At 37.5% G+C, this 18,246-nt stretch overlaps 2 protein-coding genes across 14 annotated transcripts in view; one reads left to right on the top strand and one right to left on the bottom strand.

The window, feature by feature from the left end:
* Window positions 1-18,246, top strand: part of OFD1 (OFD1 centriole and centriolar satellite protein) — a 41,641-nt gene that overhangs the window by 19,778 nt on the left and 3,617 nt on the right. For 3 of the 5 annotated variants that reach the window (XM_048286382.1, XM_048286374.1, XM_048286411.1), the window contains 6 exons: window positions 392-524; window positions 3,311-3,411; window positions 6,830-6,949; window positions 7,985-8,136; window positions 8,748-8,918; window positions 9,563-9,633. In XM_048286382.1, the coding sequence (XP_048142339.1) occupies window positions 392-524; window positions 3,311-3,411; window positions 6,830-6,949; window positions 7,985-8,136; window positions 8,748-8,918; window positions 9,563-9,633 (748 nt within the window). Of the gene's footprint in view, window positions 1-391; window positions 525-3,310; window positions 3,412-6,829; window positions 6,950-7,984; window positions 8,137-8,747; window positions 8,919-9,562; window positions 9,634-10,615; window positions 10,808-18,246 lie in introns of those variants that run through there. The other 2 variants (XM_048286402.1, XM_048286392.1) reach the window with 2 other exon arrangements.
* Window positions 11,877-18,246, bottom strand: part of GPM6B (glycoprotein M6B) — a 106,614-nt gene continuing 100,244 nt past the window's right edge. For 7 of the 9 annotated variants that reach the window (XM_048286492.1, XM_048286434.1, XM_048286464.1 and 4 more), the window contains 3 exons: window positions 16,466-16,539; window positions 16,092-16,157; window positions 11,877-13,751 (listed from right to left, as the gene is read on the bottom strand). In XM_048286492.1, the coding sequence (XP_048142449.1) occupies window positions 13,602-13,751; window positions 16,092-16,157; window positions 16,466-16,539 (290 nt within the window). In that variant the 3' untranslated portion in view covers window positions 11,877-13,601. Of the gene's footprint in view, window positions 13,752-14,207; window positions 15,394-16,091; window positions 16,158-16,465; window positions 16,540-18,246 lie in introns of those variants that run through there. The other 2 variants (XM_048286444.1, XM_048286499.1) reach the window with 1 other exon arrangement.

Raw genomic sequence — 18,246 nt, forward strand, 5'->3', positions numbered from 1 at the left:
AGCTTTTCGGTGCTGTTGAAAATACCAGTCTGAACAACTCAGGGTAAATTTCAAAGGTAGAAGATACCATGAATGTGAGTCTGAGATTGGTTTTTCCTTTAAGTGAGGGTAAGTGCTCAGCTGTCAGCACCTGTCTCTGGAGAATGAAAGGAAGAAGTATGTCCTCCTCTAAAACACTTGCAGTTGGCAGATCCAACAGCTCTTTTACTGCGTAATCTGCCAGTGGAAGGATTATGCAGTTTTTTCCTTTAAATTAGTTCATGCATTTGACTGTTTTACTTCCTAAGTCCATGCACATTTGGACCAATAATGCATGTGTTGTACAGCCAGCCTTGTCTGAGGAATGGTAGGACAAATAACTAACACAAATTGTGGGATTTTTATTCTGCAGATGCCAAGAGCTCATCCCTTACCTCTTCACAGCCGAGTGTTGACCAGGTTCTTTCTCCTATTTCAAAGCCATATTTGCTTTCATCTTCTGAGTCTGTTCCTTCCTCACCATCCAGTCATGGCCAGAAAATCAGGTAACATTGTTTACAAAGCAACATTTTTAACCTGCTTTTTAAAGAAACATGTATCTAATTGTTCACAGTGATAGCTGCTTTTACAAATCAAGCCAGCCATTAATTTTATACGTGAGAACTTTTCTAAAGGTGAATAAGGATTTCCATTTCATGCTTCAAGTGGAACTTAGTTGTAAAAAACCCAAACACTTTGGTTTGCTCTGAGCAAAGCTATGTCTCTTTAACTGTGTCTCTGTTTTTCACATCTGTGACCTGACTGATGAGCTTCTGCTAATTGAAGCATTTGAATTTCTGCTGCCTGTTTGAGAATTTAAATCAAGGCAGTTGTACATTCTCACTTCATTCATTAACAAACTGTATTGCTAAATTTATTACTTTTTTTCCCTCTCTGAAGAGCTTGGTCATGTGCCTGTTTTCAAAATAGGATTTTCCAGTCTCCTTTGCATGTAGGAATGGGATGGGTAGCACAACTTTTCTCTTTTCTTTTGTTGCTTTTTTTAAGATCTTCTTAAGGTAAATTAATAACTTGACAAAATTAGGCTGCATTAAAATGACTTTTCTTTCATCTCTATATCTCCTATTTCCTTGCCTGAAGTTCTTCTGTTCTTAATGGCCAGTGTTCCCTCCACTCTCCAAAACTAAGAACATGTGTCTTCAGAAGCAGCTCTAGTATTTAACTTCTAGTAATTTTTTTAAGATGAGACAACTGAATTGTCCTTAACCTGCTAGCCATCATTCCTGATTTGATGGCTGAAGAAAGCTTGTGCTGGGGCACCTCTAGCAGGCATTTGTAGGGCTTTTTTATTTTGTTGTTATCAAGGCCTCAACATACATTTAATGCAGAGAGGGTCTCTTATCTGGTTAGAATTTTGGGAGAGCCTTTATGGTTTTTGTCTTCAAAATGAGCTGTTGGGATTTTCAGGGACTGTGAGGTCAGTTTCCTTTAAGTATTCCCTTGAGGCTGTGTCTCCTTTTTCCCTACTCATTCATGTTTTCTGTGGTGTGTCAGATTTCCTGTACTTCTCTGACAGGCCTTAAAAAGTGAAGGTTGAATGTTAACCTGCATGTTAAGGTGACAGGGGAAAATTCTCTAATCCTGTGAGGGACTTCACTTCTTTGAAGGATTTTATGGACTCCATCCTGTTTGAAGAGTGAACAATATGAGCAGAGGCCAGACGTAGGTCTGGGAAGGCAACTATGGTTTGTTGTTGATTTCTTGGGTTTCTTATGACAAAGCAAGGGTATAAGGTCCCAATAATTGTCTCGAACTTGCTGCTTTCCCAAGACTTTATTAAAAGAAAAACATTCTTTTGTTGCATATTTTCTAATTTCACGTGCCTTGGACTGTTTTCTGTTACATGAAATATTTGAGAAATGCATGTGTGGGCTTTTCCAGTTATTTACTCTTATTATTAGGCAAATGCCACATCACTGATGTGTATTGTGAGATTAGTTTATGACCTGTAGATTTTAAGTGGTAATGGGAACTTCTTTGAAAAGAAAAGAAAAGCGAATATGATGCTGTAACATCTGTGACAAGCTGTTAGAAGTCAGACCTCAGTCAGTGGGGAAGAACAATTGCTTCTATGACTACAGGAGCTCCTTGTTTATTTATGTTCCAAGATAAGAGTGGTATGAAGGAAGCCAGTAAACACAGACAGGAAGACTAGAGTGATAAGGCAGATTATTACCTAACTGTTTGTTTGTTTGTTGTTTTGGCCTGAAGAAACCAGTTGAGGGTTGTTACTGAGGCATTGGGTTCTCTGTCTTTTTAGCAGTGTTGCAGGACACAGTATTGAAGAAAGTGGCATGTGTGTCCTTGAAACTTGCACCCTTAAGAATTATTTAGCACTTAATCGTTTCTGTGAAGGAAGGACTCAAAACATGAAATAGACTTCCAAAAACTTGAAATTTCATTTACTCTGTGCTATTTAATTGACAGGGTATTTTTCCCTGCTGACATCACTGAACTATCCTTCTGACAATGCAAATTTATTTATCTGTGCCCAGATTCACTTTTTGTTTATGAACAAATCTTTTTGTTGGGGGTATGTTTTGTATTGTTTGTTCTCCACTTTTGCTCCATGAAAGACCTGTATTCCTTAGAAATTGTAAGCACAAACATACTTAGGCTGTGATGAAGAGCACCAGCTGGTGTGAAGTAAGCTCCTTTATGAAGTGCTGATGCTGAATTTCATTAGTGACCTGCACTCCTTTTACTGTTCTAGTTCTGGTCAGAGTTTAGGAGCTGGGTCACGTGGGAGACATTATTCTTTCACATTATCTTTCTGATGAGATAAACGGGGATTTAGAATGAGGGCACTAGCCCCATTTTTGATAGAACCCAGATTTTCACCCCTGCATCTCTGTTTTGCCAGACATCTAATCCTAATACATTTCAAACACATCTGTTAAGATGACATCAAAATGGGAATTAAACTGTAACACAGAGCTTAAAAAGGCAAATTTCTTAATTTTCAGTTGACTGTCACAATTCATTGTATTTCTCCTTTTTTGTTGTTTTTTCTTACTCCCTTGTATTTTGTTTTAATGTCATGATTTTACGTCACATAAAGGCCTTGGGGAAAGGCTGCAGGGAAATGGAGTGGACTTTTAGTAAAAGTTAGAGAACTGGATTTAAATATCCTGTATTTGAGTCAGAAAGTTTAATGGATTTTAGTGTTGGTTTAGTCTGTTGCTTAGCGAGTGAATTTCAGATTGCTATTTGCTTAAAAGTTTAGCATTTATATTTATTAAATTATTTATATTCTTCCTTATTTTTTCAGACTTCAGAGTCAACAGACAGATAAACAAGATTTCAGCGATGTCCACAAACCAGAGAAACTAAGGTATGAGGATCTTGAAGAACACATTTATACTCTTGAAGGTAAGTTTTAGTGCATTTCAGACAGTTTGTTTAACGTTACGGCTTAACAGTTACAGGACAACTGTCTTCATAGTTTTAAGACTGTACTTGGAGAGAAAAAATTCTGACTGATTTTGGAATTAAGAAAAACAAATATCTCAGATGATGAGGGATTGATTTTCATCATTCTTGCATCTTTAGATAAGTGTATGTAGTAATAAGCAGACATTAAATTGAGTTGGTTCTGAAATCTGTGACGTAATTTTGTTCAGAAATCTTGCATAACCTTGTTCTGATTAACGCTGTAGGTCTGACCGTTGTTTTGGAATGTTTTTAAATGGTGTAGAATTCTTATTTAAACAGAAAAATGTACTAGTATGTGAACTAAATTGAGGTTTATTATATTTGCTGCATAAATTAGAACCAGGTTCTAATTCTAAAGGTAAGTTTCTGTGGCTGTTGCATGCACTCCTAATTTTTCCTTCAGTAAGTGAGGCATAAATAGTGTTATGAATTAGAAGTTGCTCTAGGGTATGTGTAAATGTGTGAAGAACTCCTGCAAGTATGCTGTCATTAATCAGCATCTCTGAATAGTTTTGGAGCATATGGTTAAGTTACTGAAACCTGAATTGTATCCTAACTTTTTTTTCTCTGAGGTCAGCATTTTATTTATTTGCATTTCTGCTCTCTGTGATTGCATGCTATAAAATGTTTCCTTCTCTCTAAATGCTACAGGGTCAGTTTTCAAAAATCTTTGATGTAACTAAGGTACTGTAGAAAGAGGAGGATAATAAAACTTAGTGTACTTTATAGCCATTTGTATATGGAGTGAGATATAGAAGCACAGTTACTGGCCCTACTTAGTTTTTCAGCATTTGAGTGACATCCTAATGTTGAACCTGAGCAGCCTGATCTCTCATGAAACTGTGGGTTTAAAGTAATGAAGTTGTCAATGAGAAAGCTGTGAACAGCAAGTTAATCTTTCCTATTTCCAGATTTCGTTAGGTCTGCAAAGTCCTGAGGCTGGTGGACATGTGGCATTGTGTGGTGTAACTAAACTCATGGTTGGTGAAGAGATTGTGATTGCTGTATGGGAGAGTTAGGGATATTTTCTTTGAAACCAGTGATTCTGACTGGTGTGAGTGGTTTCCTGGGTCCCAGACTGGCTTATGCTTTTGGTTGTGGTTAGGTCATATGGAAGGTGGAGTGGACCCCTTGCTCATTCTCCTGACCCTGTGAGAATATGGCTTTCAGTATTTTAAAAGGAACTAACCAAAAAAAGATGTTTGTTTAAACAGCAGATGTGCTGATAGTGTTTAGTGATAACTAGCAGAAGATAATGCCTCATCCGTGCATTTCTCTGTGAAGCTTTACGCATTACTCAGTTGGGTTTATTTATCTCATTTAGCTTCCTTTTTATAAGCTTTAAATGTATTATTTGAATGTGAACCAAGCCTGTAGCCAGTAATGGTTTCTATTCATCTCACATTTTAATTAGCCTTATAATTATTTGCTTAATTTTGTATGAGAGGCTTTTGGGAATATGTTACATATTTCACTTTTATTTTATTACATATGACAACAGACTGGCATTTTCTTGGAAATTAGGGCTGAGTAGATGCTGTGCCCAAGTAAGGTATTACTGAATCATTTGGTGATATGTGGTGGTCAATAATTGTAGGAGTTCACATGTGCTGATGATTTCTCAATCAAGAGTACTTTAGTTGGGTCAGACTGCATCAAAGGACAATCTCAGTATATAGGAGGAAATCAGAATGGCTAAAAAGGGGAGGAGGTAGCTCAGGAGAAGTGGCTGGGAGCGGCGGGTAAGAAAGTAAAATCTAAGAAGTAAATACAGAGAAAGATACAATGAAGGACAAAGTGGATAACAGTAGGAAAAAACAATGAATTAAAGGAGGTACCAGAAAATATGGAAGTCTTTTAATCCTACTGTGAGTGAGTTCTAGAAAGAAAAGGTCAGCAAGCTCTCTTGGCAGCAGCTGCTTTTAGGTGATGAGCTCATCTTAAGGGAATAATGCATCTCTTGCTGTCCACCCTTAAAAAGGGAGTGAAAGTACACAGAGTTACCTTTTTTCTCCTTTGCAGAGTAGTTAATTCATTTTATACTGTAATGGTTTTGTTTTTGGGTTTCTTTGTTTGCTTATGTTGTTAGCATTCATTTTGAAGTTAGAAGTAATATTTAACCAGGACAAATTTATGAAAGGAATTTTTTTATTATTTAAATATTACATACCCTGATGCTTATTGGTGCCTCATATGGAAATAATGTTTTTGTTGATAGCTTTATAATTTAAAGAGAGAGCAACAAAACAGAATAGATTTTGAGTGTGATAGCCCATTATTTTGGTCTTACAAAAACCCCCATATATAGGAGTTATATTCCTAGGTGAAGCTGGTAGGAATTACTCTTGCTTTTGTAAGAAACTGAAAACATTCTCCTAACTTAGTTAGACTGACAGCTTGACAGAAATTTTCCATCATGCTTTCTATAGTTCCTTTCATCTATAGTTCCTTTAAAAGAGTTCTAATTTAAAGAAATTCAAACCATTCAGATAGAGGCTGATCCATGTGGTTGACTTGGTTTTTTTCATGCAAAATATTTCAATTTTATTATAATGTGAAAAAGAAAAATGCTTGATGGTATTTGAAGGATGAAAAATTGATGTTTTCTAAAGCTTCACCCAAAACCCAAAGAGATATATAGGGTATCTGTGCTCTGTTACACTAAATGCTTGGGAGAATAGTCCTGTGTATTTCAGGTTGGCTATCTAGAGGTAATGGCCACATCTTGTTTTATCTCTTTTTTTTTTTCTATCTCCCATCAAATGAGATAATAGCAGTCTGCATACTTTGCAAGTAAATAATTAAGAAGCAGTTGAGTATCACAGCAGTGATCAAAGAGGAAGGACAGTAATTGTGTTTTTGTGAATTCAGAGCCACCTTTCACAGGGAGAAGATAGTATAATGTAGAATATCTGAGTTAGCAGCATCCATCCTGTTCACTGAAGAAGGCAATGATCCCATTAAAGAGTGTGTCATCAAATAGTTAAAGATTGTTTTTATATTCATAAAAAGGATGAGCTGAACTTGGACATACAATTTTTCTGTGACTTGTATCTTGATTATGTAAGGAAATGAAAACATCTTGGGTTTCTGTTGTATATTTCTTCAGTTTTGGCTTTATAAACAGATGTGTTCCAATAGCTAATTTCAAAACTAACAATTCTGTAATGAAGGAAGCAAGTACAGCCTATGATAATTCTTAATTCTCAGGGAGATGATCAAGCTGAAGGGAAAATGCTCAATTAGTGCTGATATTTTTGTGTTCTAATTTATCCATTCCCACACTGAATCCATTGCTGTGCTCCACTTTTGCAATTACAAAATAATGAAGCCATTGTTCAAATTTCTTCTCCAGCTCAGGGGGACATACCAGAGGAGTGTGAAAGTGATGTCTTGCATCCATCTGGGGACATCGTTGATGGAAACCATGTCACAGCCCCTGTACCAGCAACAGCCACTTCATTGCAGGACTTAAGTGAGTTCTCAGCTCAGACTCAAAAGAAAGTACCCTTTTAAAATGTCAAATGTGTGTAAAAGTCTGTATGTATGTATGCTGGTGTGGTTGAAAAATTTTCCAAAAAGTGCAAGTTCTGTACTAAAGAGGAAAGAGTGTTTTCTTTTGCTGTTCTGTATGAGGATTACTTTTTTTCACCCTGGTTTTAGTTAAATTTGGTTTTAATTTAAACATTCTTGCCACCCCTCCCAACCCCCTTGTCCAGCATCTGGTGAAATGATTTTTTTTTTCTTTAGGGTAATTATTAAATATAATTTCTGTTCTTGATAGGAATGAGACATTAAATATTTTGGTTTGAAGTATTTTATGTACTGCTTGTCTGGATTTTTTTTCAATTTATTTTTGACTGTTGGTGAACTGTATTATCACAATGCAGTTTTAATTCTTTGGGTAGATGAGAATGATTTCAATCAGCATATGCTGCTTTTCTAATTGTTCTAGATGGAAACATTATGGTTCTTTTTATTTAGAGAAGAGCTTTGTAGCTTCTCATGATTCCCAGTACTTAGTTTGCCCATCTCATTGCTATTTGATGCTGTTCTTTGTAGTCAGCTTTTTAAATACACTGGTCACATCAACAGTATGTCCTGCAGTAATTTTCAAAGGGATTTTAAATACTTTGCTTTTTAAATATAAAGAATTATATCCAAACCCAGTGCAGAGGGGGAAGGAATATAGTAACATGGAATTTGGGATAATTAAGGTTTAATGAGAATGCTCATGAAAGGAATGAGAAGTGCAGTGATCTATCAAATCTCTGGCCTCTACTTTGGCTCTACTCCTTAACTATTGGTGAGTCATTTATCAGTTTAGAGGTGGGAAAACACATTACCCAATACTCAAGAATAAGTTTGGTGTGTGTGTGTAAACAATATATCCAGTTGTTCTCCATTTACTGCTAACGTTATACAGGAACCTGGTACTTATTTGTATGCTCTTGTAGTGATTACTGAACTACATAAATCGAATGACAGATGTTGAAATAATTTTTCACAGCAGTGCTGGATCAAAGGCAGATTGAAGAACAGAACAGAGAAGTTGACAAAAACTTAGAAGAAGAAAGGAAAGGAAGAGAAGAAAGGAGCGAGAAAGAGCAACAGGACGCTTTGGAAAGTGAGCAAAAAGAAGTGGAAAAGCTTAATGAAGAGGTGGTAATTTAATTAATTTCTGACAGTGATGCAGCTCTGTAGTCCCTTGCAGTTTAGGATTGTTACATGTGTTACTTAGTTAAAAATAGATTTAATTCCATGAAGTGAAAGTAGTAGAGACTGACTTATTTTATGTACTTGTGTGATAAACCAGAGTGTCACTAGAATGTCTCCTTATGCCAAGTAACTTTTTCACTGGAAACAGATGCTTTTCCTTCCATGCTTCATGAAACTGGAAGTTACAGTTTTATGGCCACTGTCACCATGCTGTTGGAACAAGCTGAACATTTGCTGTCTCCGTGGTGTGGCCACTGCAAGTGGGACACCACCAGAACATGTTAATGTCCATCTGTTCATTAGCCTCTGTCAGGGTGTCCAGGGTACTCTGGAAAGCAGAGGGTATAAGGAGACCTTGAGTTTGCTTAAATCCCTTTGAGCTTAAACACTCCATGTTTGTTTATGTAGTGTTCTGGATTTTTAGGTCCTGTTTAATGCTGTTTAGACTGGTATGTTTTACTGAGGTTAGCATGAAATTCTGCATTTATTGCAGGTACTAAGGTATAAATGTATTTTCCTAATCAGTATTTAATTTTTATTTTTGTGTCTTAAAGTATATCCAAGACTCAATGAAAACAGATGAAGAAATAGAAGATAAAGGGGAAGTAAAATCTGAGCATAGTAACACTGGTGCTGAAAATAATGTAAAGGATCCTCCTTCAAATCCATTAGAAAAATACATGAGAATAATTCAGCAGAGCAGAGAGCAGGAACTGGCAAACAAGGTGATTACTCTCAAAACACAGTTCCAAAAATATTGTTGACCGAATTTGTGTCTTGCTAGGCATGCTTAGGAATGAAAACAATATTCACATTTTTAAGTTTTTCTTCATGTAGAAACTTTATGTAACAACCTGCAGAGTGTCTGGATTTGTGTAATGTTTGGAAAAGTGTGATGACCCAAAAGAAAAAACACTGAAAACTTTCTTCTATAAGGGTTGCTGGTGTTCTCTGTGTAGGAAGTTTTTTTGTTTTTTAAGGTACCAGGACAGTATTTAAATGTCCTCAATTTTTAGCTTAAACTGCGTTTAAATACAGTTTGAACCTACACAGGTCAGTTTGTGTTCCTCTAACACAACTGATAGAATTTATTCCGGCAAAATGGAAAATTGGACTTTTAAAGAAGAGGTATGGGTGGGTATTACTTCAGTGAGGGAAAGCAGGATGCTTTTCTTCAGACATGATCCCAGTCTAAATTTCCAAAGTGTTACTATTCTAGGTCCAATGTAGCATTTGTAGAAATAGGGTTGGTCATTCAGAAGATTTTTATTTTCAGTTATGTGCCTTCAAAATACAGATACTATTAGAGTCACTTAAACTTTGACTTTAGAACTGGTTAGAGAAAGTGTATTTTCTTCTTGGTTGCCAGGATTCAAAAAAAGAAGACATAAGAGAAGTGTCACTTTCAGAAGGACTTCTTTCTACTGAAAAGGATGACAGGTAAGGCTCCTGTATTAATCACTTCTAGAACACCATATTAACAAATAATAATAATAAATTCTAAATTAATACATAGATTTAATATGAATTACATTAAGAGACATCTGCCTCCTTAAAAAGCAACATAAATTAGTAATCAAAGCAAGTGTGTTGGAAAAATTGAGGATCTTTCCAGTTCTTGTACATGCAGGTTAAGCACTGTTTGGAACTCACAGCTGAGAGCTGCACTCCATGATCTGTTTCAGTAGCTGTGGCAGTCACAACTCTTTACGTGCAACTGAGCAGCATCCAAATTCCTTGACAGAGAGCTGGAGTTTGAGGGATTGTTCTTATGTGATGACCCCCTGGGTGAAGGTTTGTCTGTGCTGCACCTCGCCCATGGTCTGTTCCTAGCTTTGACTTTTCAGTAGCATCGTGGCCTTTTAACACACTTTATTCAGAGATTTTGGCTGCCTGCACTGAGTTACAACAGCCCAGGCATTTCCTCTGGTTCTCTCTACACATTGATAAATAAGGATATGTAGGTTTTAGTTGCTTGCAAACGATAAACCAAACAATCTTCCATCAAATCTTTCAGTTTCTTTGAAGATGGAGAATTCAAAACAAGCAAAAAATGTGGAGCAGATAGAAAAAAAACCCATAAAGGTTCACCATAACCATAGGAATGATTCACTATTATATGTGCTGTTGAACATAGCAAGCCCTACCCTGCTGCTCCTGAATTGGCAGCAGTTGTGTTGTTTTCACTGGGTGAGCACAACAGAAGATAGCTCTGCTTTTTGAGATACAGGTGATGGCTTTCAGTTAATGAAGGCCCAGATCCTCCTCCTTTAGGGCTGGTTTTATTGCCAGCAGTTCACTGAAACAGCAAGAGAATTGCAGCAAAGGCAGTCTCTTAACTATTGCTTTAAAATGAGTATTAAGATTTAAGATAAACTACATTGGACTCATAACACCTTTTTTTCCTCTCTCCTATAATCAGTAGTGTTGCAGACATTTCTCATGGAGATGTGGATGAAAGCTTCTGGTGAACAATAGCTACTGCTTTTTTAATTGTTATTCTTATTATGAGAAAGATGTTTTTACAGTAGGTTTCTGCGTGTAATAAATGTTAGGCACCAACATTGCAGGCTGTGCAATTATAAATTAATAAAGCCAATTTTGATCTGTTTCACCATTTCAGTCATTGACTTCAAACAGTGAGTCCTGATGTGTTATTAATCCAGGAGGAAGCCCTTGGGTGGGGTGGGAGAAATAACAAAGCAGGGAACAAAAACTGATCAGTATGTTTGGGTAGATTTGTATTGACACTGAATTCCTCTAAACTTTGTCAACTTTGCCAACCCCCGCCCCCCAACCCCTTCTGCTCCAAATGGTTCAAAGTATGGTGGAAGAAACAAAAAATTCCATCATCATCACCTGCTTTTAAAGGTGTCCTGTGGAGGCACTTGGCTCACACAGTTTCAGAGTGTGGAGTGTGACAGACCCAAACTAAGGTGCCCCTTCTGCTGCTATGGCAGGGGCAGCCACTTTCAGAAGCAGCCCCTCTCATGGATCACCTCGTTGGTATTAACCAGCCCAGAACGGAAAGATTAAAATAAAAATGCTATTTAACTCATCTTTATTTAAGCTTTGTATTTTGTGGGTAGATTATAGGCAAGATCATTAAACTTTATTTACAGTATAAAATACAGTAGTTTTTATCAATGAAGTAATTTTGGGTGGCAGCATATATTACAACTTGCACTGCATTTGAGGCTGCTCATCTTGACCTAACCTACAAGAACATGAAGCCAAGTTTGACAGAATTTAGGGGCAAAAAACAAAGTTCTGTCTTGAATTCACTGGATGTTGAAACACAATGTACCAAAACCGTGACAGATCCAAACTTTGCTTTTTGAAATGAAGCTAAAATGTGAAGTGGTGGCTACTCTAATTTTACATGCTGCTTAATTTGCTGTTGCAGTCACTCTGGCCTTTACAGAATTTCTGAGAGACTGCTCCTGTTGGATGTTGGGAAGGGGTAGTGCTTGTTGCATTATGCTGGCCTGGAACAACTACCACTACTGCATGCTGCACACAGCTGCTGCTGCAGCTGCACCTGCAGGGCAGCCCTGCCCCTTGCAGGAGGGCAGGGAGCTCTGGAACAGAAGCTGTTTCACTTCAGATAGAGATGTAAAGCCTAGAGATGCACTGCCATGGAGTAGCTGTAGGTCTGGGTTCAAATAAGCATACACAAGTGTTATTATCTACAAATATTTATTTTAACACTTGGATGTAACTACAGGAAGCCCTTGGCACTGATAGAAAATATTGATTCACTGTTAGGTTACAAAAATTTATACATAGCAAAATTTAATGCTCTTTACATAAAAATATTAGACTACTTAAACAAAACTTCAAAAACTCCCAGTAATAGCTACACTGAATTAGAAAAGAATTAGGCTTTAAGACACTGCCTCCATTATTACCCTTATGCAAACACTGGGCTAGAACATCACCTGCATTGCTGTAGAAATGTCTCCTTCATGCAACAGGTAAGAACATACACTAGGCTATTTTGTCATATTTGCTCTACATCAATCAACTTTGCCCCTTTTTTGAAACTGTCAAATTAGACTTCAATATTTAACAAAAGAAATTATATTTGAAGTTGATACCCCCCCAAAAAATGCCTTTTCTCTTAATACTGATTTGAAGGAATTTGTGCTTCCTTTGATGTATATTCAGCAAACAGTCAAAACTACCAAACCACACATCAGCTTAGCAGGGGTATGACTTGAATATTTAATTTTTTCAAATGAATGATGTATTTTTACTTTTCCCCCCCAACATTTATATATATATATATATATATATCATATAGAACAAACACCAAATATACCATCACTAATACTCAAGATATCACTGAATGCTTCTGAAAAAAACCATTAATTAGAAGGCAGACTTCTATGGGAAATGACTTTAAAATGGCACCAGTTTGTTTGTTGGGTTTTTTTCTGAACACCATGTTTTCTTAGTGTGCTAATTAATTTGTAAAAAGGAAAACATATAAGCACTGACTATAAATTTGCTAAGCACCAAGATAGAGAAAGGTGGACATCCTGTATTTTATGGCTGCAAATTTTATTGTTAGTGTAAAACTCTGCAAACTTTCTCATCCGCTCATTTGGAATAGTCAGATCAGTGTCATTTTAATAAGGTAACACTTTCACTTACTTAAAATGTAGGATAATGGTCTCCTGCCACTATATAAATGCTAAGACATTTATAGAAAATAAATATTAAGGCAAAGCTGACATTTATTTTCAAAGAAGGGGATCATTATCCAGATCCAGGGATCTACATTCCATTAAATAGTTAATAAAAAGATTAGAAACTGGGACATTTGCTCGACACTCAGGTGAGCACAGGGACATGACGGCCTCATCGTGGATGCGTGTGGCACAGGAGTGGAGCTGCTCCCGTGGCCCAGGCAGGGGCGTTCCCAAACAGCCCCCCTGCAACCTGGGAGGTGCTGCAGCTGTGCCACCACACAAACACGAGCTCCTCTCAGAAATGCCAGCTGGGCACGGGTTCCTTTGGGAGGTGCTCAGTCGCAGGCCATGCCTGTGCCTGAGGTCTGCACAGATCTACTGCCTGCTCGGCACCTGCCAGCGTTTGTGCAGGGCGGCATGCTGTAGAACAAGTCAAATATTAAATACCACAAGTCTCAAAGAAGAATAATTTGGTCACTTTTTGTAAAGTGTTGCCTTTTAAAATGCCTGGAATAAACCATCCATTCTCTGTTAGAAAGGATGGAAGATTACCCATGGGAAGATTTCCCTAAAAAAGTTTTCCAGGAGCTGGAATGTGAAGCTTTTACACTTCTAATTTTGTTTGGTAGACACACATCTGTACTGCAGAGCAGCTATTTGCTGATTTGTCAGAGCTACAGAATTCTTCTGCTGAATTACTGTGGCAAACATTTATGTGTAAGAATTGAGTTGCTCTTTTGACCGAGACTGGATATCCTGAAGCTCCTGCTCTTCTTTTGCTTTGATATCTTGGTAGGCCTGCATTTTGCTTGCATCCTTTAAGCAGGCCCAGTTAGAAGACAGTATCATGAGGAAGTGGATCTGGAAGAGAAGGGTGAGCATGATGGCGAGTGAGCATGTCAAGAGGCAAAGCAAGCTGCTAGTCAGATTAATAGACGCTCTTTAAAATAACGACCAAAAAAATAGTTATTCTATGTTAATAAGCATTCTGTTATTAAAACAAGCACAGAGGCTATTTTTCAAAGATCTCTAGAATTTGGCATGCTAATAACTCAGTTATTCACAGTTTAGAGAAAGTTAGTACAAGGATATTAAAATGAGCTACAGAGTTGTACGGGTCAATTAAAATGCAGAATGGGGGGAAGCAGGAAAACAGTTTTGTACATGGCAGTATACAGAATCTGTAAACTACGAGGTGCTCAGAAGAACTGCTTTCTAAGGTCGTGGTGTTTATGCATATCCAAGCCCAGAGCCCGGCAGGTCTTTTCCCCCAACAAGCAGATGAGAATTCCACCCTCCCCCTGGAAAAAAACCTGAAACTGTGAACTGTTTTATTTATGCGAACAAGGCTACATTAACACATCGAAAAATTAAACATCAAAACATGAGTCCAAAACTAAGCAAAAGCATGCAATCTCTGGGTTAAGAAGTCTTAATCTTGTATTTTTATAGCTACATTTTAAACTTCCATTGTCCAACCTCAGGTGAAGAGTTTTATATTGTATATAGCAAATGGCTCCTTTTTTTTAAATTATTATGTGTTTGTTGTTCTAGTTTGTGCATTCGTCTCTTGCCAACTTCTTTTGCCCATACTTCATGCAAAAACATGTACATCTGAAAACATTGATTCACTTCTCCTTCTTTTTTCTCCCCAACACTGTAAAAAGGTCCCTGTGATCTATGCATGGTTTTGCTTCCTGTGCAGTCATACTTACATTTTTGAGATCTGGCTACTGAGAAATCAGTTACTAAAGTGCAGCCATACAAGAACAGAAGTTATTCATATGCTGTTTCTTACTAGTTCAGGGTCCAAAAGAAAGAATGTGATTGTTTTACGCAGAGCTAAGACAAGGATTTATTTTTTGAGAGAAATAGTATCATTCGGCACTTACTTAAGAGTAAGAGAAAATAATTGATTTCATCATGCATGGAATCACTTGGAAATAGAAGCAAATTAATTCATAATACCTGGGCTTCTGATCTCTGCCAAAATAGACTGGCACTACTTCATTATTCCCTTGCTTTCACACCATATGTATTTTGTATGCTTGGAGGGTATTTGTATTTGGTGTTCATGGTGGAGAATAAATTAGTACATCTGACCCTGAACTGTTCCAGTATTTGTTTGAGATGACTGTTAGAAATCAAGTGGAGACTTGAAATGAAAACATCCCGTTCTCAGAAGGATGCTTTATAAACGCCCCTACAGTAACTGAATCCTCTCAACATGAAAAGATAGCCAGATCTCATCCACATCATAGTTCATATACAAGAAGTCATTTCATTAATCTGATAAGCTAAACGATGCTTACTGAAGCTATTTACAATTACTGTAACAAAATTCAGAAAGCTAGACTTTTAGTCTAGGGTGTCAGTGGTATTTCAAGCTACGCAATGCAGCTTTTTACTGGGCTTATACAATTTAGAATTTAGTGCAGCAATCTTCCCGACTCTTAAACTTCAAAACAGCATAGTTATATGTAGTAGCCATCATGTAGATCAGCTGGTGGAAGAGAACAAAATACAGGAGAGTAAGATACAACAAGGTGACGGCTCAAGCCCACTTGGGCAACTCTCGATACTTTTACAACAGATGTTACTCTGAGCTCCTTCCAGGGTGAAGATGCAAGATAAATAACCTGCCATTTCTCTGGGGAGGATAACCCAGCACAAACCCTAAGGCTATTTTGTCAACCAGTTGTGAGTATTGGGCTTGGCTGGCACAAGGTTAGCAGCTGGCCACTAAAGGAAGTGTTAGACATAGGAACAAGTCATCTTGTTAATGTCCCTTTTCCCAGCCGCTACCTGGAACGGGCACTGCAGGGTTGGACCAGTCAATCTGCCTGGGTCCAGGCAAAGGAAACCAAGAGGTTACAAGCAGCTGATCAAATAAACTACAAAAATGAAAATAAATAGTCGAAATAAAAGCAGAAACAGTGGACAGAAGTAGGATTTTGAAAGGACATGCAAATAATTTTTTCCTAAGTATGTGGGAGGCGGGTTAAGATGACTTCTTAAAGCAAAAGTTGGGGACCTGCTGACTTGTGACGACCAAACCATAGCAGCAAATAGTGGTGATTACAGCTCACCCTCCTTCATGTCTAGTATCACTACTTTTAATATACACAAAATTTAATCTAAAAGCATCTTAAGCCTAAAATTAACATTTTGAATTATAAAACAACAAAAAATACTACCCACCAATGCTATGACAGTGGCACCAGCTCCAGCACAAGCCACAATGAACAGGTGATAAGACATGTAGAACTAGAGAAAAAAAACATGTTAAAAACATTGAAGTAATTCATTAGGAATAGTACAAAATGCATTTCAAGTGTTCTAGAGAGTAAGGATAATAAAACAGTCTTTGTAGCATGGTAGCAAAGCTCTAGAAAATAAAAATGTACTGAAAATAATTTTTTTTTGATGATGTAACAATTGCTTCAGTGTTATATTTAAAGCAATCTCTCTACACTCCTTGCATGAGTTCTCTCCAAAAACTTTCATCAAGTATTTACTACAGGGTGCCCAAGTGACCTGTAGTCAAAAGCTGCACACAGGTTAAGTTTCTATACCTCATTTGTGTTGCAGATGTTCTCTAAAATTGGGCCACAGGCTTTGCCAGGTACAGCATTCCAAGGGATAATACCTGAAATACCACAGAAAAGAAACCACTAATTTCAGCAATCAACACACACTTTCTGTTCCTCTCATCTTTTCCACCCACTTGCCAGTTGTGTTCCCATTCTGGGCATCCGTGCGTTGACCAGTACAGCTTTGAGTTGGCAGCAGGAATTAAAACAACTCCCTCAAGTTATGCTTTCTCCTCACACTGAGGGCTGCTGCCAAGGCATGTTCTCAGATGTGGTTTTCCCATCTGGCAGCCAAACAGTTGGTTGGGTTTTTGCACTTTGGGTCCAGTTGCACACTCTGCCTACTCCCCCACTCAGCACAGAAGAGAGAATCTGCATCTCAGAGGCACTTGGCACCTTCAGGATAACACTTACTAGATGAGGTTCTACTTGAAGAAGAAACTACTGTAGAAGGGTGTGAATATAGAGCTAGAGGGAAGAATTACAGCATTTTTTTTCTGGTTTCGTTCCAATAGGTAAAAAGCATCAAGTGAACACTGCTACAAGAAAGTTCAGTCTGCTGCACCTCATATACTCCCAATTACTTTTCCTACATGATTGAAAGTCTGAAAAGTCAACAGAATCTAGCAGATGAAAAATAAACTTTTAGGCCTATAACAGATGTAAAGCTTAAGCAAAACCCACTTGAATTAAGAGAAACCCAGTTTGTTTCCCCATACAACTTTGCATTTCCACCCAGCTGGTTGGAATTAGCAACTCTATAAGCAGCAGGTCATTGAAATTATCTCAGGATGGCACAGCTTTCAGAAAGATTTTATAGGATTGACTTCCAAGTCAGCTGCTTCTCTGCAACTGTTGTATACAATTCCAGCCTTTCAGCTACCACTTCCATCCAAAAACGTGAGGAAAGCTCAGTGACACAAGTTGTCTGTTAGGGAGCTGCTCTCTCCCATCATGCACTGAAACCCAAATGGTTTTACTGATCAGGGGAAAAATACAGCACAAATACAGCTGCAAAACAACCAGAAGAAACAGGAAGGTGGAGGAGCACATCTCCCTTCACTCCTAGGCTTTGCTGCTGAAGAAAATGTCTTCCCAGCCTCTTGCTGTGAGCTGCTAAAATAGAATGTAAATGTTTACTGATTGAAGACTTCTTGCTTTTAAAGTTAGTATATCTTTTCTTCTACTGGACTTACCCGGACAGGAGAGCAAAGCCAAGCTTTCTTACTTTTTCAACTTTGAATCCATTTTCTCAGCTTTGAATGACTTAGTCCAAAGAAAGAAACATTCCTAGAAAATGCTAGCTAGAATGAAGCCAAAAGTAATGGTGACAAAAGATCTTCTGCACAAGGGAAGCTAAAAAGATTAACTTCAAGAAAAACTCACCTTAAGAAATGAAAAGCCTGACCCTATTTTAAGTTATTGTCCCAGGTTCCTTAGGTTTCTGCATGTCATTGGAAAGTAGCATTCATTCATTATTAGTTATGGGCAGACTTTTAATTGCAGGGTTTTGTTTTTTTAACTGAAAGTAATTCTCAGAGCAACATTCAGACATTTACTTCATCTTTAAATGTAAAACAGCTTTCTGAAAGAACATAATATATGCATATGGGTTCAAAACCCACAATGTGGTTATTTATTTCTCAGCACTGTTTCCAAGAAGTTTATTTTGAGGCTGATCTATTTTCAAACCTAATATAACAGTATTGGAAACCACTACAAAATCATTTCAGAAAAGTGACTTGTCACTTCAGTGAAATTGA

The sequence above is a fragment of the Corvus hawaiiensis genome, chromosome 2, assembly GCF_020740725.1.
Source record: "Corvus hawaiiensis isolate bCorHaw1 chromosome 2, bCorHaw1.pri.cur, whole genome shotgun sequence".
Lineage (NCBI taxonomy): Eukaryota > Metazoa > Chordata > Aves > Passeriformes > Corvidae > Corvus > Corvus hawaiiensis.